At 36.2% G+C, this 27,467-nt stretch overlaps 1 protein-coding gene across 2 annotated transcripts in view; it reads left to right on the top strand.

Annotated features, from left to right (window-relative positions):
- VEGFC (vascular endothelial growth factor C) overlaps positions 1-25,650 on the top strand; it is a 66,684-nt gene extending 41,034 nt beyond the window's left edge. For both annotated transcript variants that reach the window (XM_085058713.1, XM_085058714.1), the window contains exons 2-7: positions 10,276-10,489; positions 12,457-12,647; positions 17,130-17,281; positions 19,957-20,066; positions 20,319-20,649; positions 25,131-25,650. In XM_085058713.1, the coding sequence (XP_084914839.1) occupies positions 10,276-10,489; positions 12,457-12,647; positions 17,130-17,281; positions 19,957-20,066; positions 20,319-20,649; positions 25,131-25,245 (1,113 nt within the window). In that variant the 3' untranslated portion in view covers positions 25,246-25,650. The remainder of the gene's footprint in view (positions 1-10,275; positions 10,490-12,456; positions 12,648-17,129; positions 17,282-19,956; positions 20,067-20,318; positions 20,650-25,130) is intronic.
- The last annotated feature ends 1,817 nt before the right edge of the window (positions 25,651-27,467 follow it).

Here is a 27,467-nt window from a genome sequence, read left to right as displayed (position 1 = left end):
AGGTATTGGCAATAGCCTCTGGTTAAATTAATAAGAATATGTAATAGCATCTGCAATACATGTTAATAAAGCTACATTAATAATTGCTCTCCAAATTGTTTTAGAACTATTTCAGTATGAAACTAAATGTCCTTAAAATTCATCCATTTACGTTTTTCCTTCTTTTACGGTCCTAGTTCAAATAAATCTGAAAATAAACAAAACACTTTCTTTTGAAGCTAAATTTAATTCAGCATACCAGAAATGTCATTCTCACTGCCAGTTACTCTAATGAGACATGTGTTCCTTGTGTCTGAATCTACTTTGTTTGAAAAGAGCTGCTGTTAAAGCATTGAGGAAATTGCAGTTCTCAGTAAAAGAAATGTTAGAAACATGCAAGAACAAACAGAAGTTGTTTCATGGTCTGGTCCTGTAAATGGTGACCTCAGTGACTACAATGGGCTCTTGGTATTACTAAGTGTGTGTCCAAAATTCCAGTGTCCAGGACTGTAGTGCTGTAAAGACATGTATACTTTGTCATACATACAAGAAGCTACTGGGGAAAAAAGTCAAAGGAATACTTCTACTGTGTTATTTTTGTGTGCACGTAACTCCATCATGATTTTATATGAAAACCATTATAAGTAATCTCTCTAGATTGTCTCTAGGAAGAGGTTTCATATGCTTGAAAAAGCACTTCCTGAAAGGTTGCCAGTAGCACTGAGAATTTGAACTTTCTCTACATAAGTTCTCCTGCTAAAATCTGAGAAAACCTCTAGATCCTTTGATTTTGAAGAAAATTATGAAAATGATAGGATCTATTTTTGCAGAAAGTCAAGAGCCTTTTGTTGTTTTGTTTTGGGGTTTTTTTCCTACTTTTTGTATTAGAATCCGGCATCTCAAGATGTGTCCTTTTGCTGCTGAAGAATAAAATCTCTGGGTGCCCTGAGTTGGAGACTGGGTGTTGTGTTGTCATAGTACTAACCCACTTTTACTCCCTTATCTTTTCTTCCACTCCTGTTTTCATGTCACAAACCTGACTGGGTTTGTTTACCTAAAGTTAGCATGTTCAAGACTTTGTGACCAGGTGACAACGAAATGCAGTGATGCAAAACTTTTTTTCATTACAAATTTGTTCACATCTAAGAGCAGATAAAAAGCTTAACATGAGTAAATATTTCAATATAACAGTAAGGTTTATGCCTATGCTTATATTAATTTTAAACATATTCCTTACATCTTTCCACAGACTTGGAATAACTAGAGACTCTTTCTGCCACTGTCTGCATGCCTTCTTTTAATATATATAATCCCTATAAATTTGTTTTATTTTTCATTAGTTTCTGGGCCTGGATAAGAATGCAGGCAGCTCAGCAAGGTGGTATAGGACAAGTTTCAACGAATGGAAACTATCATGGATTTCAAGATGCACTATTGTGTCTTCCATCAGGGGTTATACATATTCTTGCCATTCAATGGAAGTTGATACCTCAGGGCATACTTCTTGCAATAACTTCATTCTGCAGTCAAGCCTCATTCAAAAAGTCTTCTGATAGCATACTGTGTTCAGCACTGGATTACTCTATGTCCTGTCAGTATAAATTAGGATCTATTTTAATACTGCTGATGTCCCCTGATCCTTTTTAAGTAACATTGCTGTACAATACACTATTCAGAATAATTTAAGCCAAAAATAATGGGCAACATACATTTCTCCTGAATTACTTGCATGAAAGGGAATTGTGACCAAGCCTCAATTTAGTTCTTGGATTTGCCATTCTCAAGATTTCATTTGCCTTTCCCTATCTCTCATGCCTTGCTGGCAAATCTCTTAATACCTGTCAGGTTTTACATGGTACAATAAGCTTTCACCTTCAGTGATACAAAATCATTGCTTCTCTTTTTGTGATCAAAGACCCTTGTTTGTTTGGGTGTTTTTTTTTTATTTTTTCCCTCCCTGTAGTTCAAAGCAGATGTGACAGCTCCACAGAACTACTGATCTTTTTTATTGTAGTTTGTAATGAAGTCAATCAGAGAAAGCAAAAAGAAAAAAAAAGGTGTTACAGGCTCAATATCTAAACAAAAGGGTTTCTCTCTGTATAATTTGTCTGTAACTGGTATCAAATTGTGATCGAAAGGATATTCCACACAGAATTTAGCATGGAACAGATTTCCAACACAGGTGATCAGGACAGGCACAAGCAGGTTGTGGGTAGCAGGTCCTCTGAATTGTATACCTACTCATGTTAAAAAAATTCAGATAATTTCTTTCTTTTGCCTGGATTAGCAAATATTTAAGTAATAGCTCAATAACAAAAATAAAAGCTTCTTCTGGTACTTTTTTTATTAATGAAATCTCACAATTTAACACCTTCGTTTCCAAAACCTCTGTGATATGTTAGTTTCGTGTGTTACTTTGGCTTATTAAATAGACTTGTATCAAATGCTCTGAAAAAATGTGATGCTAAATAGCATAAACCAATAATGATGTCATTTTAATGGCATATACTTTGGACCCCTAAAATTCAATAAAATGCACAGGTTTCTAAGGACCTTTATATGTTTCCTCTTTCATATATACAAAACTTGTTTGTAATAATTTCAAACTAAGATGTTGCAAATGGAATTGCTGTGTTATAACTTGCTCATTATTCTTTAGTTTTTTGTTGAATTTTAAGTAGTGTGTTGTTTATGGCTGGAGTATATTTTTAAATAGTGACAAAGTAGGTGGTCTTGTAATTAATATTTCTCTGCAGATCTGTAAACTGTGCAAGATTTGTTTAACAAAGCAGAAATCATGTCCTTTTAGATTAAGACATTTGTTTAGGAATAAAGTTCAAGTTTTTCTTTGAAATTCAATTGATCTAGTTTCATGGCCTGTGAAATTATTTGTTTTATGAACCATTTTAAGATTATAATTAATTCAAGAAATTTCTGTGACATGTTGCTAAATATTTAGATGGTGGATTAATTATATTTGCTCAGTGCTTCAAATAGTGATTTTAAAATCTCAATGAAAAGGCAAGTTACTTAGTAGTGAGAGAAATGATACAACAAAGATAAGACCTGATGTGTTCATGTAATCTTTCTCTCCTATAAATGGCTACATTTTCAAAAATTCAAGAATAAACAAAAGTGTTGAATTGAAAGCTAAACACTTCCATCACTGTGTGAACCTATGTGTTCAGCATAACTCAGAAATGTTCTTATGAATGTGCAATTTATTTCTGCTCTTAGTGAAACCTTTTTTTACAAACGATTGACCTGTAGAATAGAAAACCTGACGTAAAATCCACCTCCTTCCTTCTCGAAGCCACTCACTTGATGCGTAGCCAGAGCTCCTGCTCACTGACTGATTAGAGTCTGGGATGTATTCATGTAGCACAGGTACTGTGCTCAAGCAGTGTCTCAGAATGTCCTGGCATTCAAATTAAAATGAGGGGGCTGCCCCTTACCTCTCTACTTAGTAACTCTCAACTTGATACTGAGAAAGTTTGTGATTCTCACTGCCTGTGTTACGTGTGCTGGAATGATGGCAGCTCATGGCAGTGCTACCATATCAATAATTTTGTTCAAAAAAAGTCTCTTTTTTTTTTTAACAAAACTAATGGCAGTTGTTAATAAAAGTAGTGCTAGCAAAAGCTAAGCCAAGACTGCGAATAAGCAACCTTCTTTGGAAGGCATGATAGTTTATTCTTTTGTATTGATTTTAATAGGATTCATGTGACTGCTGAAAGGAAGACAAGATATTGCAGGGTATTTTGAAAAAAATAGCAATATTCAGACCATATTGAAAAAAAAGCTTAACTGGCGTTTTATATTTCTCTTGAGAAAGTAAGATTTTATAATGAAGAGGATTTCTAGTAGGAGTGCAAGTTTTACTTTTCAGAGCTGTGTGGTTTGCTTTCATTAACGTTAGTTAAAAGTTGCTTAAAAGTTTTCAAAATGAACATACTGTTTTTGTAATATGTCAAATTCTACAGAACTGCCATGTGGCATCAACCCAGATGTCTTGTAGTCTGCACACAGGCAAGCAGCACCAGAACGTTGCTGGGGCTGCAGGGGTTGCATTGCAGAGGGCACTGGCATTCTCATTCTGTGAGCTGTTTCCTTTCTGCTAGAGTTCTGCATCTGTTTATCACCTTGATAACTGAGTAATCACCACAATGTTGTCCTTTATTTTCACTTTACAAATAGTTTTTACTTACAAGGGGTTTCCCCTTTCTTTTAGTCATGCATCTGGTCATGCATGGTGATCCACACATTTGTCACCACTGGTCACTGGAGCTGCTCATGACCAAGAAAATAATACACAAATCTCATCTGGTACAGATTGCACTGCCTGATGTCTCCAAGATTTAATCAGATGTAAGCCTTTCAGCAGCAATAATCCAAATCTTTATTGATTCCAAATCTATCTGTAATGCTAGCTGGAAGCTTCACTACAAGCCTTTGAATCAATTAAACAATCCAGATGCAGCTGCACTTAGACAGCAAATGGTTATCCTACAAATTTGCAGCCTTTGACCTTCTTGTGGGCTTATCTAGTGAAAGCTCCTGAATAGTGAATTAAGTCAATTGATAATGGGTTTGATCTTTGCATTTTATTTTTCAATTACAACTTGCTATACTCCTAGAAATAGTCTGCAGGGATTTAGGAATGCAAGTTGAAGACTGCTGCTCTGGAACAGTGCAGATCAAGCTGAAGTGTGTGAGAACAAAACCTTTCCTGTTATTATAATCCAGTTGTGAAATTGCTTCTAAAAAAAGAGTTTAGCTAAGGTGCTACAAAACTTCTTTCTCAAAACTGCCCTGTTATAATCAGGAGTGGTATTAATTGCCCAAGTTTGTAGAAACCTGTGAGAACTGGCTTTCTAAAATGAGTTTCTAAAGCAACCAGGCAGCAGACCACAGAGTTGCTCTAGAAAGCAACCAGAATTATTTTTATCTCTGCTTCTCAGGGAATTCAAACTCAGAGTAAAATAAAAGGGTGTTTTCATAATTCCCATTGAATGTATGGTTGAGAACCACTGAGGAATGCAGGTACTTGAAGAATAAGTACCAGCCAAGAAGCATGTTTCAGAACTCAGCAGCAGCTAAATGTTTGACTAAAGGACTTAACGTAAGTACCTTTGTGCAAATCTATAAACTTAGATATATTTTCCAGCATTTTCTAAGAATATCTAAATAAAACATTACCCTAAAAATGCTGACATGCATAAAATTGCATTTTCCTTAACATGGAAATTTTACATAACCTACCTCAGCTTAAATACTTATAATTATAAACAGGAGGAGCAATATTAAATAGTATGAGCCTAAGATGATTCTCTAGCAGTTTATGCACCTTCCTCTCAAAAAAATGGTCCAAACGATAAAAAAGACGTGATATATATCATAAAAGTGAAACGTCTGTAGCCTTAAGCTTATCCTTATAACAAAAGTCTTTTTATTCCTTAGCAGATTCTCTGTTGAATTTCTTCCCAAACTCATTTGTTTTTCCTTGCCTATCTACTTTGTGCATTCTCTCCCCTCGCTCCTCCCATGTATTTGTTTTCTTTCCTGATGTTATTCCTAGTGTTTAAAATGCCATAGTGAAAAGAAGTCACTTAAAGCATAATATAGTCCAGATTTTTATTTATTTATTTTGTACTTTGATTCTTACTTTTTATGTTTGTCTGATATGCTTTGTAAGCTCTTTAGAACAGAGACTGATTCTAATCTCTCTGCTGTTTTCATGTTGTTTTGATTTAGTTCATATTAACTGTGGTGGTCTTTCTACTTATTTGAAGTGATGTGAAATAAAATTTATGCTCACTGTTACTGTTTGGCTTCTGTAAGGCACTGATTTGTAACTGTATTGAATGGCAACTTAAAAGTGCAAATTCAGTCATGCAAGTTTACTGGTGACAAGTGGGTACACAGGAGATCAAAAGCAGGGCTTTTCTAGTAAGATCATAGAAGTAGGCGTAAAAGTTGAATTTAATTCTTAACTGTGGCTACAATAGTTAATTAGAATATTTTTAGTATTTTCTTTTTCTTTTTTCTTTTTTCTTTTTTTTTTGCTGGCATCAACTTCCAAAAAACTAGCACTGAAATACATGAAAGTTTCAATAAATTATTATGCAAGTGAAGTGTTTATAAATACTTTTCTCTTGCAATATTTCCATTTGCTTACAAATAATTTCAACATTCAGATTTAATTATGTGATTTCGATACATTTCAGTCAATCAATAAATACAGAATATAAGCATATTAAAATGGGGATTTTTATAGGCAGCATTTTCATATTAAGTACTGTCAACAAAATCCTTGAAAATGAAATGAGCTGACAAGTGTAGTCAGAGCAAATACGTGAAGTACCATTATAGCATATCGCACCATCAATTATGTGTCAAGCATGCTGCCAAATATTAAGTGTTCTGACCTTTGTTATTAATAATAGAGGCAAACACTGGGGACATATGAAAGATAAATAATGTAATGCGTGGAAAATCTATTACACATTTGACTTCGTTGATGGATGTAGAGCCTACTTGGTATTCTGCCCTTTCCCTTGCAAGCCATAATTTTATGAAAAACTGGACATACCATGTAATGGAAAGGCACATTGTGAAAAATGTACTTTGCTAGAACAAAATACTGTGAAGTTAAATAAATAATAGCAAGGGAACCCTTGTCATCAAGCTTTACTCCTTTATTTGTAGGTGTATTTGTCATTTCCGCTGTTCCTCCTGAAAAATGTGAAATAAGTGAAATAGAGAAATGTATCTTTATTGCATTCTCTGTTCGTTCTTGTATTTTTAAGTCTATATTTTCCTTAATATGACCTATCATCTTGTAGAGTTTTGTTAGTCAAAGGTTTAGTCAATGTTTTTCTTTAGAATATACCTTCTAGCATTTTAAGGTTCTCATGCAGGACAACACTGATAATCAGTAAAAATGAAAAAAACAGTAGAATGGGCAACCAAAGGAGACAGATAAACACATATGAAGGGAGTGGTGATGGTTAAAAAAAAAAAAGTTCAAAACCCAATCCCTTAACTGCCATGAAAATGCAAAGAAAATAGAAAGCATGGGATAAAGAAAACTCCCTCCTGTGCAATCACTCTTGGCACTATTTCCTTCTTCCTTCTCATTGTAGAACATAGATCCCAGAATGCATTACCAGTAAAACATTAAGCAGTTTGTCCACGATTTCATCAGGAGCACACTGTAACTATATGAAAATCAACTGACTGTTTACATGTATCAAAAAGCTTTCTTCAGTCCTAAAAGTCACAGAATTTCTCTTACCACAACCTGTGTTAATGTTCTATTACCTTGGTTTTTTTTCCCTCCCTTTGAACTTAAATTTGGGAATAGCTAGCTTGGTGACAGTAATTGCAGCTATAAACCATATTTCTTTCTGAACTTCACTAATCTGCACTTGCTCAAGATGAATGAAAAATGAGAGCCTCTCTGATCTCTAGTACATACGGTCTTGTGATGAGATCAGTGTCTGCCCCTCTGCTTCCCCTGGAGAGGATAGTGAAGACCACAGTGAGATTTCCCCTAAGTCTCCTTTAGTATGAACAATCCAAGTATCCTCAGCCACTTCAGACCCTTTACCAACCTCATGGCACTCCTTTGGACACTCTCTAACAGGCACCTAACTGCTCCCAGCACTCGAGGTGAGGCTGCCCCAGTGCAGAGCAGAGCAGGACAATCCCCTCCCTTTCCCAGCTGGCAATGCTGTGCCTGATGCCCCCCAGGACAGGGTTGGCCCTCCTGGCTGCCAGGGCACTGCTGACTCAGATTCAACTCGACGCCACCCAGGACCCCCAGGTCCCTTTCCATGGCACTGCTTTGCAGCTCCTTCTTCCTTAATCTATACACACAACCACAGCTGCCTTGTCTCAGGTTGTTGGCACATGGCACTATGGCCCATGGAATATTCAGGATAAAACAATATATTCTATTTGATACAATGCTTAATTAAAGCCATTAATTTCTTCATATTTTAAGTTTTATTCATACACATGTAACACATGTATAACCAATTGTGTCCAGCTGAAAAGACATGACTTGACTGCCTACCACAGAGCAATTCAGCATGCATTGTTTCAAACAATTTCTCTTTTTCCTGGTCCATGCCAGATTTCTTATCAACAAAGTAATACTGAGTTTCAGTACTTGTTCCCTGATGCTCTAGGCCTGTATTTTGAATATCTGCAACAGCACTAGCCAATGTTTTGTCTTCTGGGGACTGCACAGTCTTTTAAGAATTCATCAAAGGTGGTGAAGGTTTGGTTGAATTCTCTTTCCATGTTACCCCCATGATCTGCTATGACTTCCTAGGATCAGCTACTGGATGGCTAACCACAGCTTTTATTCCTGTGCCTTTTACATAATAGACTGGCTTCCAGCCTTGTGACAGGATATACACACTGTGCCATGCATATTCCCATCACGTGGCAGACGTGCATCTGCAACGCTGGCATTGTGCTGGTGCAGCAACTTGCTTCCCATTACTCAAGGGCCATGTGCTGCAGCACTCTCAGGAAACAGTCTGGCAGGAGTGAGGCTACTCAAACCCTGCACTTCTTGCCTCTCAGGAGGTACAAGCAGCTGGTAGCCAAATTAGTTGTTTCCTAAGCTTGGATTTCTGTCTGTGACCCACCGATCGAGACCCTGAGTGGCATCCTGCAGGGAGAGCAGGGGTGATGGGGAGTGAAATTCTCTGTGTTACCATTAAATTTGAAGGCAAAGCCCCCAGAAACTGCTTGATGCATGACGTGGGTCAGGGATGGCCGTTCCTGTGGTGGCCAGGAAAGAGATGAAGACCCACATGGGCACATTTCTGAGACAATAGCTTGGGTTTTGAAACCTCCCAGGACAAAGTTGTCTGCAGGGACACTGGTTAGCATGGCTTCAGTGAAAACATTTTGTAACTTCAGAACACTTTGTCATATAAAATGAATTTAAAACTGGTATCAGAATCATAGTATCACAGAATGGCCTGAGTTGGAAGGGACCTTAAGGATCATCTAACTCCAGCTCACCTGCCATAGACAGGTACATCTTTCACTACATCAGGTTGCTCAGAGGTTCATCCAACCTGCACTTGAACAATTCCCGGGATGGAGCATCCACAACTTCTCTGGGTGACCTGTTCCAGTGCCTCAGCACCTTCACAGTTCCATATGTAACTCTATTTACAGAAATTAGTTCTGTGAATTTGCCTTATCCTGAGATGTTTCTGCTGTATTTGACACTGGGTCGGGAAGTGGATGCAACCACACATGGCATTTTATACTCTTGTAGTTGTTTGTGAGACAGAGAACTGTTTTGATTCAGGTGAGCTGGTTCTGAACTACCTGTTTTACTCACATAATGTTCAAAATCAGTGAACTGAAAGAATTAATTTTTTTAGTAGAGGAGTCAGATAAGAACTTGTAAGTTTCAGTTTACATCGTTTTGTATTTCTGCACCTAGACATGTTTTAGACATGTAGACATTCTTACAGCCATGTGTTTTTCTGGCTAGAGCAATAGTTTGGTAGTAAACTGTCAAGTCTATAGCCAGGTGATGCACTTTGTACAAAGTGTACCTATATATTTTGTGTCTCATACTGCCATCTAAGGGCCATGTGGGCTGAAAAGGTGGCTAAAGGTTCTTCAATAGTCCTCTTTATCCATACTACCCTTCCCTTTGGGAAGTCAGCAATTAATGGATGAGAAGGGTGGGCAGGGGACAAAGGACACCAATCCTTTGATGCAATATGTGTCATATAAGAGAAACAGAGGAGTCTTCCAGATAAATGATAAATTGGAATGTAAACCTCAGTCATTTAGAAACTGCAATTGCAATGAGATTGTGTAAAGGACAGTGAATAAGAATACAAGATTGCAGGATTTGGGGCTAATCCTGAAAAAGTGAGAGAGTGTGAGTTTTAGATTCTTCAAGCTACCAAAGTCCTCATCGCCTACTGATTTAAAGAATTAGTGCAGTATAATAGAATTTGTTTCTTAATGTTTTCCCTAGAAAGGTACTAAATAACATGAATTAGTTTCTCCTTTTTTCTTCTTTTTTCTTTTTTGTTAATTTTGCTGGTTTTGCATTTCTGGGTGTTTTGATTTTCTGGGACTAAGGGAAAATGGCAAAAACTTGGTGTTACTTTAAGACAATGTGGTATTAAAATGAACATCATTTACATATTTTGGGGTTCAAGCATTCAACATTTTATTCAGGCTAGTTTACATCAAACCTTGTGTAATAGCAAAAGTGATTAATCTTGCACGTTACTTTGACAGGCTCATGCAAGCAAAGACCTGGAAGAGCAGTTGCGGTCTGTGTCCAGTGTGGATGAACTCATGACAGTACTTTACCCAGAATACTGGAAAATGTTCAAATGTCAGTTGAGGAGAGGAGGTTGGCAACACAACAGGGAACACTCCAGCTTTGACACAAGATCAGATGATTCCCTGAAATTTGCCGCAGCACACTATAATGCAGAGATCCTGAAAAGTAAGTACAGGACACAATCCAAGTTCCAACACACAATAAATTTAAATCTTGAGGCTTTTCAGTTGCGTCAAAAATATTTTAAAAGCTAAGCATTGTCAGTAAACCAACCTCAGCAGTTTGATAGGATGTTTTGTCTATAATATAAAATCTTGGACAGTCAGCCTTTCATAATGAAAAAAAATCAGTCTGCAGATATATTTTAGGTGTGTCCATTGTAAGAAAGTTGCTTTCTCAGCTCAGTAGAGAAAGAGAAGTGCTTGTCTTCAAGTATATGGAGTCCTACTTTGTAGAGGCAGTAACAATTTTGGAGAAAACAAAGAGGACACTAATAGTTGGACTCCATTGAACTGTTTCTTCTCATTTGCTGCAATTGCATCATGGCTGGTAATGCTTTCTTCTCTTATGCATCATGGCTTTGGAATGCCAAAGAATCCACTTGTAACTTTTTCCTGTTACAAGAGGACAGTTATCATGATGTTATGCTAAAACAAGAAAAACAGCTTTCAAACCAATGTGTTTGAATACCTTTTAGTGTTTCAGATAGGTTGGACAAAAATACATTTGTACAGTTTAAGCAAATGCTTGTAGGCAGAGAATTGCAGGATTTATAGCAGGAGATGTATTTTTGACATGATATTGGAGATCATGTACCTTAATGGAGACTTTAGAGTGCATATAAGGCAAAATTTCCATTTTTGTTGAATAGCCTACTAAAATCTAGTGCCAAAAGGGAATAAAGGGACTTGTACAGCTGCAAGTCTCGGGGCTGTTTAGTGTAAGATTGGATTTGGTTAAAGACTGCATAACATGATACAAAGTCTTTGCCCAAATTTGTGTGGATAATCTGGGCACAAATATCATGTGTCAGATTAAATCACATGTTGTACATAATTGCTAAATAGTAAGCTTTTGCTTTAAATTATACCTCTCCAGTTAACAAGCTAAACATATGTTTAAATTATTTTCACATTAAGTGTATAAAATTTAATGTTTCTAATATACCATATCCAAGTGAAGTGCTGGGTGGGCTGGTTAAAATTACTTTGCAGAGGTGTGCAGTACTAAAGTGCAGACTTTACTCAAGATGAGACTTGCCCTAGGCAAAGGAGAAAGGACATGTGCAGCTTTAGCTGCTGGCCATAGGTTGAGAAAGGGGATTCTCCCCTCTGTGCTCTAGTGAGACCCCATCAGCAGTGCTGTGTCCAGATCAGGGGCCCCTAACATAAGGACATGGACCTGTTGGAGCTGGTCCAGAAGAGGACTGTGAAGATATTCAGAGAGCTGGAGCACCTCTCCTGTGAAGATAGGCTGAGAGAGCTGGGACTGCTCAGTCTGCAGAAGAGAAGATTCCCAGGAGTCCTTATAGAAGCCTTCCAGAACCTAAAGGGGGTCTATAAGAAAGATGAGGGGAGATGTTTTAGCAGGTCCTGTTGTGATAGGATAGTAATAATTTTTAAATAAAGAAAGTAGACTCACTCTAGATACAAGGACATTTTTTACAGTAAGGATGGTGAACTATTGGAACAGGTTGTCCAGAGAGGTGCTGGGTGCCCCATCCCAGGAAACAGTCCAGGTCATTCAGGTTTGGATGGGGCTCTGAGAAACCTGATCTGGTTGAAGATGTCCCTGCTCATTACAAGAGGGTTGGATTAGGTGACAGGTGACCTTTAAAGGTCCTTTCCAACACAAGCCAGGCTATGATTCTATGCTTTAAGGTCTCCCCCTGCCTGTTATGTTCCCTTTTAGCTCCACTGGGACTTTTCTTCTGCCCCATGACAATATGTCACATCCCTGTGAAAAATCAGCTAGAAGGTAACATAGATGTGTATTTCACTGACTAAAGGGTGTGACTCTAGCAAGGCATATTCTGGTTTTGAAGTTATAAAAAGGAATCCTAATTTACTGCAGGACAGTTTTGGTTTTAAACAGTTACTTTATAACATATGAAATTCCCTGTAACTTGGCAGGTATTGATACTGAATGGAGAAAAACTCAGTGCATGCCACGTGAAGTGTGTGTGGATGTGGGAAAAGAGTTTGGAGCAACTACAAACACCTTCTTTAAACCCCCATGTGTATCCATCTACAGATGTGGAGGTTGCTGCAATAGTGAAGGACTTCAGTGTATGAATATCAGCACAAATTACATCAGCAAGACAGTAAGTTCTCACTCTTTTATTGCAATTCAATGTGTTCCTCGCAAAAACAGTTGTGTTTGTGCATATTTTAAGCCTTCTTATTGCTGGTATGACAAAGGAAATAGTTGATTCCAGAATACACAGGAAAAACAGCTGAAGAGACTGCTGCCTGGAAAAAAAATTGTTTAACACTCTTTTCCCAAAAATATTTTTATGTTTTATGGTGAACAAAATAAATTACGATGTGCCATTCTCAATTTTCAGATTATCCATGAAACTTAATTCTCTTTCTCTCTTTTTTTTTTTTTTTTTCATCTACCATATGCCTGTATGAGGCAAGCACTTTATGGAAAACTAGCCTGTAATTTTATTAGTGTAGACTACTGTAGGACATGTGCAGACAGAATACCTGTTGCAAAGAAAGCATTTTAGGAACTGCATTTTATTGTATTAAGAGATATTAGCATTATGTACCTACTTGCTTTCTGGTAGGGCATCTTCAGCAGGTTTATGTGCAGGTTCTGCTCTTCAAGTTCAGGGCTTGTGGTCAGGTGGGAGTGTGCAGAGATCATTCACTGAGCCTGTGAGCAGCCATAAAAGAAACATACACTACATTATTCTGCTTTAATTAGATATAGGAATTATCAAAATTATCTTTCAACGTTTCCCTCAAAAATCATGTAAAAATAGTCATATTTTAAAATGTTTCCTAGGGTATTTTCCTGTTATGGTATTTGGTAGGGTTTTTGTTGGTTGCGGGCTTTTTCATTTTTAGTGTAAATCTTGCTTCCTTTTTCAACTGGATTCATCCAGCTGAAGATGCAGTACATAATGAAGACCAAAAACCACATAGCCAGTTATAAAATTAGAATGATTAATTAAATTAGAAATGTCACTCCTTCATCATGAAACTTCTTAGTGCTCTGAGCCTTCTTCGGGGGAAATTAGGAAAAGGGCATGTAAACAAAATGGAAAAAAACCACTAATTATTTAGAGTGTGTTTTCTGCTCCTTTCTCATCAAATCTGTCTGAAATGGTACATCCTTCCAAGAAATTTCAATCCTAAATTTAAGCGAAACCACACATTACAGGAGTAATGTAACTCAAATAGCTCAAATAAGGATAACTACAACACTGACTTTGTTCAAAGCCCTACTGTTTTTCTCATTATTAGGAGAAGCCATTGTCCCAATTCCAGTTGCTTGAAAGATGTAAATACAGTCTTCATTTTAAAACCCAAGAAATACTATTTTTTTGCACATATTGGTAAAATATAGCTTACTGAAATAAAGGACTTCCTAGTGACAGAGTTGTTCCATGTAACACATTTCCTGGTCTTTGAGCACCATGTCAGTTTGGTGTAAATTATATCTTTCTCTTCATTTTACTGTTCACATCTGTGGAGTGAAGTAATTTTTTTACCCAATAGAAGATGTTTTGTACTGAGTTTCTTTTTGAAGTTCTTGATGTTATTTGTGATGTTATGACATAGGAGTAGTTAAAGATTTGAGAGAATCTGAAAAGGAAAATCTAAAAGGTCTTATCAGAAAGAAGAAAGAGGCAATAACATAGTTTTGTTTTCTTACTTATTCTGTAAAAGCAAGCAATTTGATCACTGTTTTCTATCTTGCTTCTGCTTTCCAGTTTTATCTGGTCCTTGACAGAATGCAGTTTTAAAAAACACTTTATAATGGAACAGACCTATAGCTATATCTCTTCCTCTGTCACCATATCAAATTTTTAAAAATGTGACTACACCTTACTCCATATCCGATGAGAATTAGGAAGGAAAATAGTATTGGATTCAAGACTTTCTGTGGATTCAAGACCCTACACATCTATTTTCACCACAGTTTCTCTTTTATTTACTGAAATCTATGAGAAGAGTTTTTTCATAATTCTTCAATTTTTAGCTTTATTTTTTGTGCATAAACTCTATAAGAAAACAACTTCACAGTGTTCACCCTGCAGAAAAAGTGCTTAATGGGAAATTGATTTTTCAGCTGGAGTTCTTACTGTGAGTGCAAACTCTAGCATTGGTTTCAGACATTAAAATATAAAGAAAGCCGATATTAGTTTTCCTCAAAATTAATTAAAAGTAAAAAAAAATAAGCACAGAATTTATTTTTATAGGGGGTAAATCATTGATTTCTAGGAGAATGGACCAGGTCAGATGTTCCCAGATTGCCTTGTGGAACAGAGTGGTGGTCTACTGAGTGAGGTCAATAGTTCTCTAGTTCATGCTGTGTTCCTCCTTTCTAGCTACTTGACTTTATTAAGAGAAAAGTGGAAAAGTATTCAGCTTTGTTTTTAATACAATTTTTTTTCCAAAACCTGTTTTTTTACTTGCTAAGGGCTGTTTATACAATCAGGGTTGAGATGTGAGACAACTTCTTAATTAAGATGTGGTAGAAGGTCTGTGACAGTATTTGAAGACTCCCTAGGCTAATTCACATAATGCAGCTGATCTCCTGACTGCAGTAGCCAAGATTGTAAGCAGTGGTTTGTCTAGTAAAGAAATATGGGAAATGTGGATGGTTGAGTTTTCCTTTCGTGATGTAGCTGTGTTGATTTTGTTCTCTAATTCATTATCAGACAGCTGTTCTCTGTTTCTATGGCACAAATAATTCAACAGTGGTTACAAAGATTGAGGAACTACTGGGTGCAGTAATAGGCTGTCCCTCAGCAGCACTTCTTAATGTCCCACCTATGGGCACTTGCTTGTTGGTTGAAGGGAAGCAGAGAGCAGATGTCAAAGAGCTGTCTCATCCCATTCTCCCTCTTGGCTGGCAGGATGGACAGTTTTTTGGCTTATTTCAGACCGCTTGTTGTAAAGGTCCTAAATCCTCTTGTTTCACGGTTACAGTTATAGTCCCTCAAGGGAAAACAAGAAGATTGAAATTAGATTTAGAGGAGATTTTCGCACAGGAAACAAGTTAACAGCTTGAAATTGCTTGCCCAGTTTGAGATGTGCATGGTGTTCTTTTTCACAATTCAGAGATATGCCACAAGAATTTTCAGTTGCTTTGAACATGACCATTTCTACCTTTTCCCATGCATTTTTCTGTTAGACTGATTATTGTAGTGATATAGTAGGTACTATTAATAGTGGGAGATATATAAGTTCCAAATGTTTTCTTGTTAATATTTCTGGGAAAAGAAAGGGATTAAAATAGAAAAAGATAGAATAAGGGACCCAAGCATATTAAATAAGTATTAATTTATTATATCAAATACCTGTTGTTATATCCCACATAAGCCTTGAAATAGTTTTTCAAGAAAGTTAGATAGTAAAATAATGATGATGTACCACTTGTCAAATAGTTTATTTTCATTCTAGGGATGTTTTGTTTTGAATTCAGTCTTATGTCCTTAACTTAAAAATCTCTCTAGACATACTGTACTCTGTTACACTGGTTATATTTGGCTGGCCTTACTGACACTTTAGAAAGTGCAAAGATCACAAGTGATGGAAACTTAGGCTCAATCAAGTTAAGGAAAACTTGCCAAAATAAACCACAGTCCATCAGGAGAACATAGTAGAGTTAATGTAAATCTTGGGGAAAAAACCATCTATAAATCCTGTATTTGAAAAGTATTTAGAATGATGGTGTTCCCACATAATAACAGTTTTGTTGTATTTCAGAAGTCAGCATAATGATAATTTTATGTGCGCTGATTCAATGGATATCGGCACATGTGATGATAGTGCTGAATAAATTAATTTAGCTACTGAAGCAAATAAATACTTTGTATAAAAGTCCACAGCTTTTCTGGAAAGTATGGCATGAAGTCCCTGTAGTCTAAAGAAGAAACTGTCAATGCCATGAATAAAAAAGAAATACCTTTTGGGGCTTTGAGTAACCTGGTCTAGTGAAAGGTCTCCCTGCCCATGGCAGAGGGGTTCTAATTATATGAGCTGTAAGGTCCTTTCCAACCCAAACCATGCTATGATTCTAAAGGTCAGTGACAAGGAATGTATGGAAAATTTCTTTTTCAGGAGTCCTGATAGTGCTTTTGAACTGGTTTGATCAAAATCTATTATATTGCTGTTTTACATAAGCTTTTGTAATTGTGCAACTGATGTATTAGGTTGTAACTTACTGTCTTCTTTATATTGTTCTTGTTCTTCAACTTTTCAAAGCACCTTCCAAATGTTCCATTTTGGATTTTTTCAAAAGGCTGCCAATTTGGAGTCATCTCCTCATAGAAAATTGAGTTATTTGTACATTTTCCTATTGTATGTTAAATGTTATAGTAAGCAAAGTGGCATATAACAGCATTTAACACTAAAAATGTTAATTGTCATACCACAGCTATTGTATTAATTTTGCACATAACGGTTGTTTAGCAGTATAATTGAATATGTCACTGAATGCTGGAAGACAGCAAAAAACTTGAACTTAAGTTCCTGGTAGGTTTCTCATATGTCCCTACATTGGTTTTAGTTGGGCCATTACTGGTCTATATAAGAAGTTTTCTGCTTTGGTTTGCGTTTTGCAGCTGTTTGAGATCACAGTGCCTCTGTCCCACGGGCCCAAGCCCGTCACCGTCAGTTTCGCCAACCACACGTCCTGCCGCTGCATGTCCAAGCTGGATGTCTACAGACAAGTCCACTCCATCATCAGGCGTTCCTTGCCAGCAATGCAAACTCAGTAAGTGTGAGGCTTGTCTTTGCTTTCAGGTTGTGAGCAAGCCTACATCATCAGATTTAAAATACTGCTGGGAGGTTTCACATCTAGGATAGGTGAACTGTACATTAGTAGTAGCAGAAAGCATTCTGCAAGGGAGCTGCCATTGTTTTACATAAAGAGAATGTTACTAAATTAATATTACCTTTTTACCCAGTAGATAAACTGGAACAATATGATTTAAAACTGAAGAATAATGTGTGTGGGATTTGCTTGATAAATGAGCTACAATTCAATTGAGACTTAAAGGAAACTTCAGCAAAATCAACATTTTTAAAAGAAAAGCTTAAAACACCTTTGCAAATAAGTAGAAGACACAATTTCTCAATCTATATTTTCATATTTAAAATGCTGTTTTTTTTAAAGGCTTGTTCTTTAGGGAATCTTTAACTTACAAGTCTTTTGGGACATCTTCATGTGCCAGAGGCTCATATAAAACAGAATGGAAGAGGAAAATAAGGGGTTAATTGGCATTCCACAGCAGTGGCATATTGATTTTTTTTTGTGTGTGTGTGTGATTTTGAATGAAGAATGTCACAGAAGAAATCTGGCACCAAAAGAAGTGCTATTAAAATGCTTGAAGATCTCTTTCCTTAATTTAGAGGTCTGACTAATGATTTTATTAAAAATACTAAGTGTTATAAATACTTAGGAGGTCAAAAATACATAATTCACTAACAGTTGCTTTAAGAAAGAATCAATAACTAGAAGCCAAACTGGAATTAATTGCTGACATTTTTAATAAGGTGAGTGTATAGACCAAATTTCTCAGAGGTGTTAAGCATTTTCCTCCGTGATTTCATTCAGTTTAAGTCTGGATGTTTTCTGACATAGGTTATAAACATAGATTATATTCCTAAACATAGATTATATTTGAGTTTAATTTATTTAATTTTTTCATCAAAACATGGATCATAAACAGTGGCTTGGAAATAAACCTATTAATTAATTTAATTATATAGTTAACAGATTAAAAAAATCCAAACCCAACAGTCAATAATAAAGTCAAATTATGTTGACTCTTATCAGCTCCTCAGCGTTTCTAGATTAAGAGCAGTTGTAATTACCAGTGCAAGAGTTTATTCTAGCCAGGAAACAGCTACCTGTAGTTGAGGGAGATGAGAGTACAGATATTAGACTTGGACCAGCACTCACAGGTAGAATTTTGTCCTGTGACTGAGGAATCATGCTTCAACAAAGGTAAGACAACATAATACTAGATCAGAATATATAAAGGCTTCTCTGTTCTCTTTAACTTTGGAATCTGTAGCTTTTTACAATAAAACAGGCATGAAGGTTTGGTTTGTTGTTGTTGTTGTTTGGTTTGATTTGGTTAGTTTGGTTAATTTGATTTGGGTTTTTTTAACAGAGTACAATAACATGTCTCTAAATTATCCGTACTATTTTGCAAGAGGAATCAGGAGGCAGGCTAAAGGAAATTTATGCCAAGTGAGGCAGCAAGAGTGAGATCATGAGTGGAGTGAAATCAGGAAAGAGCAGTTTGATAGTGTGAGGCAAAGCAGGGTGATGTTAAACTCCAGCAGTCTTTCCAAGCAGAGTGATTCAGTGTCTTGAAGGGGAGTGGTGTACTTCCTTGAATGATGATCATGAAGAATGTCCCAGCACCTGCATTTTTGAATGTGTGAGTAATGATCCTCAGGGGAATGAAAAGTGCATCAAATGTGTAATATGGGTGCTGTCTTAACAGATTAGTAGGATTTTAGAAACACTACAGAAACAATGAATAAATGACACAGCCCAGATAATGAAGTTAGGCTTGACTTGTTCAAAGATGTAATGTCAGCTGTGGTGATAAAGAAATTGCAAGCAAGGAAGATGAGATAAAACACATAAATATTCTGTCTGTGGTCCACCAGATAGCTCAGTTCACTCATTCTGTGAAAAGGCAACAGCTGCTGTTTGGATTTTTTGCTCTCTTTAGTACTACTACCTTGGCTGCAAACTGTAGCAGGAAAAGAGGACTAAAGTGTTGTTTATTCCCTTTATTTTTAAAGTGAAGGGGCATCACTGCTGAAGCGCAAATCTTTAGGTTCAAGAAAGTTGGCCAGAATCCTAGTGACTAATGAGAAAGTGTCAGCTGATGACTTAACTTTCGCATAAAGGGAAATGGAATCTGATAAACTGATTTTTTTTTTTTTTTTAAGTTTTGTCTACAGCATTCAGTCAGAAACTATTACCTGCCATCTTTCAACAACTTAAGTTTGAAAACATTTTTGTACTTCAAAAAGCAACATGGAAAATAATGCCTGTTACCATCTGTGCAGTATTTGACATGAAAAAGAGTTTTTATACTTTTCTGTTGTTCTATATGAGGCTTATGTTCTAGGCTTAGGTCTGTTTCCAAACTACATTAGCAAAGTATAAATATCAGTTTCTAGAAGTTAGAGCTTAAACTTGAAATGTGAGAAGGCTTCTTCAACAAATGGTTGAAAATCTCTTTAGTGGGGAGAACCTTTTGTAACAGATTTGACAGGAGAAAAAATTAGATTATGAATGAGCTGACATGTTTAGAAAGATATTTGTAATGGAGAGGAACTAAAGCAATCAACAGCTAAAGTAATTTTCTTTTCTCCTTGAGTTCTTATAGTAGTAAATCAACAGCATTTTTAATTTCACAGGTGTCATGTGGCAAACAAGACCTGTCCAAAAAACCATATTTGGAATAATCAAATTTGCAGATGTTTGTCACAGCATGATTTTGGTTTCTCTTCTCACCTTGGAGATTCTGGTAAGCACTTTTGCTTAAAGGATTAAATGTAGTTCCATGTTTTGATTCACCTAAAGACAAAGAAGAAGTAGTAGTAATTAGCTTTATCGTTTTCTGTATCAATGCAATACTGGTTGTTGCCTAAATTTTCACATATGCTTGTTTTTGAAACACAATAAAAGGTATGGATTTGCTCATTTCTTCACATAAAAATAGGTGAGTTAGTAGACACAAAATTGTGGTTATAGTGCAACTTCTCTGCTGCTTTTCTAGACACGTCTGAAGGATTCCATATCTGTGGACCAAACAAAGAGCTGGATGAAGAAACCTGTCAGTGTGTCTGCAAAGGAGGCATGCGGCCCTCGAGCTGTGGACCTCACAAAGAATTGGACAGATCATCATGTCAGTGCATGTGCAAAAACAAACTTATCCCTGCTTCCTGCGGGCCCAACAAGGAATTTGATGAAGAAAAGTGCCAGTGTGTATGTAAAAAGACCTGTCCTAGACATCAGCCACTAAATCCTGCAAAGTGCATCTGTGAATGTATAGAATCTCCCAATAAATGCTTCTTGAAAGGAAAAAGGTTCCATCACCAGACATGCAGGTAAAACCTCAGTTTTTATTTATTTTGTTGTGTTTATTGTGTAAAATTTTGGGTTGGGGCATCAGCTGTCTTGTTGAATTGCATTGTAGTCTTAATTAAGCAGTAAGCCTGTCTTCAGTTTTATCTTCTATGACTTCTATGATCTCTAAGGGGAAGATACTAGGCATAATAAGTATTTTAAAGCATGTTTAGTTTCTAGTAGTCATACCACTACTTCCTGGGACTTTTTTCCTTTTGGTGAAAATGCATAGTAGGTTCAACCTCCCAGTTTCTTATGCTAACCAAAATCCCACTCTATTTTTCCCCAGGAACTGAATATTGCAATTCAAGTAACTCAAATACTCAATTCAAATATTCTTAATTAGATTTCAGGGCTTAATTCTGGAGATACCATCATTCATTTCCACTTCCTAAATTTTGGAATCACCCTAGCTCTGGGTGATTTTTGTGAAAAGTAGACATACGTAAGTATAAAACAGACTGCTTACATTCACCATTTAAAATGAGATTTAGTCAGGAAGAAAATACTGCAATTTCTTTATATACCCCAGGACCTTTTAGTTCCTTGACTGCTACACCCATGGTATTAGCAGTCTAAATATAAAAACGTAGATGACATTAGATTCAGAGAAACAAACAGTATTATTTCTGCCTTGTACATTATGTGAGGAAAGTTTTCCAGTAGAGTTCTCTTGAAAATTTCTTAAACACCTTTGTTAATTAAATTAAATTTTTAAAATTTCTTAAACAATGGCATTTGGAGTAGAAAGATCACTTATTTCTAATATAGGGGAATTTTTTCTATTATATGAATGACAAATAACAATTCAGGCACTGGAAATGAAAAACAGCAAATTGGGACATTTAAATGCCTGTGGTAACCTGATGCTTATCAAAAATAAACCTTATATGATTTTTAATATAACATGTAATTAGTTGGAATAAATATATTGCTAGATATATATACATCAGTTCATCTTGAAAAATGAAAAAAGGTCAAATATTGACACTTGTGTTGGTCTCTAAAATGGGGGGAAAGATTATTAACTGGCATTACTTGTTTTTCAGTGTTTTGCCTTTTAAGTGAATTCAAAGAGCTGTAAGAAAAATCACAAATTATTTCTTCTCATATAATTTGAATTTTATATTTGCCGAGGAAAAGAAACCAGCCTGATTACACAAGCTTTACATATTGCAAAACCTTTACACTGCTCTAGGTTTAACTTCCAGCTGTGCTGCAAATAGAAACCATGCACATTTTAAAAGAGCATTCACAACTGGAAAAGTCAGGCACTTAAGAAGCTAAGAAATTTCATAATAAATATCTGATATTGATTTAAATATCTCAGTTGGTTTAAAGACTTAGTATTTGAAGGAAGAAATTGAGTTCAGCTTTACTCTGTTGTGTTGTGGTTGAATACAATGAGAGTTTGAATCACTTTCTCACTTCTGAGGACAGTGTAATATAGGATGCTTTTACCTATTTCTCTTTTCTAAGCTTTTTTTCTTTTGTTTTTGTGTGGAGAAAGAAAGATTTATATATGGTATTACTTTATTCCTCTAGAACCAATAGTCCTGTAGATGTTAGCACTGTCAAGAAAAGTACGGGACACAATCTCTCCTCCTTAAGGAAAGATTTAGCATATGTTTCTCACATTTTGGCTCTGTCCAGCACAAGCTGTCTCTAAAAGGAATAAAAATCCTGCAACATCTTTTTTATCTCTGGAAGAAAGATCCCTTTCTGGTTTATAGCAACATAAATGATACAATTTTATTTCTATAATATAAAATAAATAAATTATATCAATTTATGAAACATAAACAGAGGTACTACTCTATACCTTTGTGCTAGATGTGTGAGTCCTAGACATGAACATAATCCTGTAGCCATGTCCTAGACAGCTCCCTGTGGAGATAAGTAATCCTTTTAGCTTCTGGTTTTGAAGCACTAATATTTTTATGCACAGTGCCTAAAATGTCTCTGTCTCTAGTGTTACACCCTGTTTCAAAGGAAAGAAATACAAAGTCATCTACAAAGCACAGGAGGGGAAGGGAAAAAAACCCTCAGCATACTGACTTTTAAGGTGATTATGCTGTTTATCAGCCCAAGCAGCAGCATTTCCACTTGTTTCATTTGTGGAGTTGTTAGACTGCCCACAATGACGATCTGGGCATTCTGCAGCAAAAAAAAAAATCACAATTATTGACCATAAAGAGAAAGTTACTGCTGATTTTCCCAGCACTGTGTGACACTGGCCATCTATCCTAGCTCCTGCATGCTCAGATTATCCTCATTGAAGCAGATCTGTCACATGAAAACACTCCGTAAACAGCATTCAGACCGAATCTTTTGAAAGATGTGGTCTATTGTTCAGCAGTTTCCTAAGGAAACCACATTTATGTAGTTACAATGACTCTACTGCTATTCACCCTCTGCTATCACCTCCAAAATTTATTTTGGTCAGTTTTGGCTGGGCCACATAACTAGGAACTTCATCTGCAAAGCCTTTTAGAGGAGGAGATGGACTTTCTTGCTCTGTTGAAATGTCCCAAATAAGGATAAGAGTGAAGTAACCTGACCTTGACTGCTGTTACACACAAACTCACATGGGAGAGGTGCTGTGTAGCAGTCGCAGCTGCAGGTTGAAGTTCACAAGGAGGCATGAATCCTAAACAAAGTCAGCTCCTCATACTTAATGTTTGCATGACTGCTTTTTGTTGTGTACAGTCATAGGTGTGTGGAAGTGTTTGGCTTTGCCTCTTTTTCTTCTTACCTGATTTCATTTTACTGTCATTCAGTATATGAAATGGTTTGAACTTTCATGGCAGAGGCAGGAAAAAGGTGAGTTTAGTGTTTCATTCACTGCACCTCTGTGGAGTACCTTTTTCCCAGAATACATCTAATGGCAGCTGCTTATTTGCTCATATTAGATCCTTTCACAAACCTTTTTGTTCCCTTTTACCACTGTTTCCAAAAATTTTGGGGAGAAGATCAGCGGGGCTTTGAGAGATTCCCATGAGCTGCTACTGATTTCAAATATCTGTTAAGTTGCACAAATCGTTACTCCCTTAATTACAGAAACCACAGTGGTGAACTAATCTATGATAAATGACATTGAAAACACTGAACAAGATGTGACTAGTTAATAAATATCACATTTGCAGTCTTCCTCATTCCTTGTTACTTTCCTCATAGCCAGATTCATTGGTTGAACTAGATGGTGTGAATTAATGCAATTGTGGTGCAGACCTCATATCATAAACAAATTACTGCAAATGAGTAACTTAGTATCCAAAACAAGCAAACAACTCACTAACTTATCTGCAACAGCACTAAGAGTAGCCACAAGCCTGAAATGAGAAGTACCTCGGGGAGACTGACATTGCCCAATAGATTGTGCTGTATATATATGTTACCGTAATTTAATTTTCATTGATCGTAATATCAGCATTTCACAAACGGGCACACATTATTTAAGTACAAGTTTTAAGTATAACTGTGCTGAAACTCAAGATGTATACTTTTGTCTTTTGACTCATTGCCAGTATCTGAAAAAAATCCCAGACTTGTACTTTGTCTCCATTATACACCAGAAAGTATTTAGCATTGTTATTGTAAGGTTATTTTAGGTCAAGTTCTTGTTTTAATAGAAAAATAAAATAGGAAAAGGAAGGGTTCAGGGACAACCAGAGATACTATCTTTGTATAAGTTTTATTTTTCAGTCAAGGAATTAGTCAAGAAAATTCTGTTGCTGCATAGGTAGTAGAGATTTGTGGTTCAGTATTGTATTTCTGTTAAACTTATTTTAATCAGGTAGACACTAATGCTATTTTTTTTGCATTAAGATATATAAGAAACATGATAAATTTGCTCTGATTTTTCTTCAGAATGCACACATATACAATATGAATGTAGATATTTTCCAACTGGCCTCAGAGACTGCAACTTGAAAAGAAGTATGGTCTCATATTCAAGATCAGAGTCACAGTGTAGACAAGATATGTAGATAAACCTCTCTCAGGCTTATTTCAGTAGTGAATAAGGTGAGAAACAGTTGGGGATGGGAAGATGATTGATTTTATCATCACCCGATTTTGGATGACCTCCTCAAATTTGCTGCTTGCAATAGGTCATAAGAAGCCAATTTGAGTACAGAAATTATCCTATTTTCAAAACAGAATTGAAAAAAATACTACTCAAGATTAGAATGCAACTACAACCAGCAGTGTGCTAAAAAATATGCATGTGTTGCAGTAGAATAATTTCTCTTCAGTATCACTCATTATTATTTCATTGTCTTTTGTGAAGAATACCCCAACTAAAATCAGTTGCAAGAACATAAAAGTTAAAATATATGTATTTGCAGGAATTAAATATCCCGTTGAGGAATGGCAATGTGAAGGCACAGAGATCTCTGCTCCAGTTTAATATAAATGATTGTGTTATATTAATGCCTCCTTTTTTTCCCCCTTCCTTTAGTTGTTACAGACCTCCGTGTACAGTGCGAACAAAACGCTGCGATGCTGGATTTTATTTCAGTGAAGAAGTGTGCCGCTGTGTACCTACATATTGGAAAAGACCACTGATGAATTAGTGAAGAGAGCACTGCTTGCTTTGTTGGTGTACATTTTTCCATTAGAACAAAAGAACAACAGACACTTTGCTAATATTTGGAATTAAATGTTCACCAGAGACCCTGTGGGGCTTTCAGAGACAGACTTGTGCTTTTCTCAAGATGTGGAAAGCAAATGTAGAAAACAACTGGGGTTCACATTTGTAAAGAACTCAATAAGGACTTATTTTCTGTCAATGACCAAACAGCCTAGGTTCTCCTTCTTGTGATTTTTTTTAAGAGATAATGACTATATAATTTATTTCCACTAAAACCATCGTGCAGCATTTCTGTTTATAGCAGTAACAATTGTTAAAGCTCACTGTGATCAATATTTTTATATCATGCAAAGTATGTTTAAAATAAAATGGAAATCGTATTATATAATGGTGAGAATGTTTAATCATCTGCCTAAAAAGGAATTCAGATTCAGCTTTATTTTCAGGGTTCTTAACAGGGCAAAAGGTGATTAAGAGAAAGCACTTTTATGAAGGAAGACTGCAGACATTTTCTTGTACCTGTTGTGTGTGTCATTTGGTATAGAGTTATACTGAGGGTTTCATGAGCCTGTGGTATTTCTATCTCTAGAATGGAAGTGGCAAAAAAGGTACAATTAATAACAATGAGAACATTAGAGATCCTGTATGTTGCCCAAGGACACAGCAGCAACTACTCACATGCTAATATATTCACCTTCTATTTTATTTTCTTGGTGTCATTCCTAAGGAAAAGTATAAAATAATGTCTATTCAAGGTTATTGGTATGAGAGTGGAAATACCAACACTGCTTTTTATTTAGTATAACAGGCTATGTTATAAATTTTCCAGCTAAATAATTCAAAATTCTTTGATGAGCTTTAGTCTTATGTAGTCAGTCAGATGTTTTGATCAATGTATATGAATGCAAATATATTTTGAAAGGGAGATTAAAAAAAATCCAGTGGGGACATGAAAAGACTTATACCAGTCTGCTCTGGATTGACACAGTCTCTACATTAAAAAGTCTCTTTCAGAAAACATGAAGTCAAACATCTACAATTTTAAAACAAGGTAAGATTTTAAACTTGCATGGGAAGAGCAATCTATTCAAAATTAAAATATATCAGAAGTTGGAAGGAGGTTGTTTACTTATGGAAACTTTATTGGATGAAGTGGAACAAGCAAAGCTGCAAAGCAAGATTTTTATTACAGGAGTGGTCACATCTGTAAAAATAATTGTAGACATCAGTGCTGGATTTAAGCAGCTGTTCTTAAAAGAGTTATTAATGAAATAGTATTATATGCTAGAAGGTTGGCCAGGGGGTTTGCTCTCCTAGATTCTTTGCATTTCATAGTTCCTAAAACTGAGTGAAAGTTACTTTTAATTACTCAGTCCCTGTCATGGGTTGAGGCAGTCTAACAGGATGAGAGACAGTTTGAGAGCTCACACTCTCCACTGTATGCCTGGTATGCTCTGTGTTCTTCCTGAGAGGCCAGCTATTTATTATCCAAATGGGATGACAGGGTGAAGTTTAGGCATGCAAATGCTGCACAATGTCTTTGTTACTATAGTGCTTCAGCAATCAAATGCAGGTAGAAGTTTGGATGACAATTTACCATTGATGCACAACTTTAGCTATTGTAACCAGTCATACTTCCCATCAGTAGGATTAGTAGTCATGCAAATCATAAGTGTCTAAATTGGCAATATCAACATAACAGCAAGAGGTTAATGATCAAACTTAATTCAGTATTGACAAAAATCCAAACATCCACTTCTGAAGGTTAACTGCTTGAAGGAAGCATAAAATACTTTAAGAAATCAATTACAGAACAAACTTCTGTGAAGACTTGGGAAACAAAAAAATGTAGATGAAGCTTTTAAAGTTCTATCCCAGCCCAATACAAAAGAGAGGCAGTGAAGAGAAAGACAACCCAAATCTGGTACCAGGAACAGAGCCTAAGCAAGCAGGTATCTAACAGATAAAAAATGTACTTGTGGTTACAAGGGAGGAGGGCAGAGTGAAGTGAAGTGAAGGCAGAGCAAAACCTACATTCCATCAAGTAATTCCATGTAGATTATAAAAAGTGCATGTTACAATGCTATGCAAATAAAAAACTCCAACCCTACTAAACTGAGCAATGATCACTTCACATGTCTAAACTATTCAAAGAGTTCATGAAAACAGCTAATAAACCCACTGTAGCTAAGCAGATACTTGCAT

This window comes from Lichenostomus cassidix, chromosome 4, assembly GCF_008360975.1.
Source record: "Lichenostomus cassidix isolate B80296 chromosome 4, HeHo_3.0, whole genome shotgun sequence".
NCBI lineage: Eukaryota > Metazoa > Chordata > Aves > Passeriformes > Meliphagidae > Lichenostomus > Lichenostomus cassidix.
The sequence above is the reverse complement of the archived record's forward strand: the minus strand, read 5'-3'. Positions and strand labels throughout refer to the sequence as shown.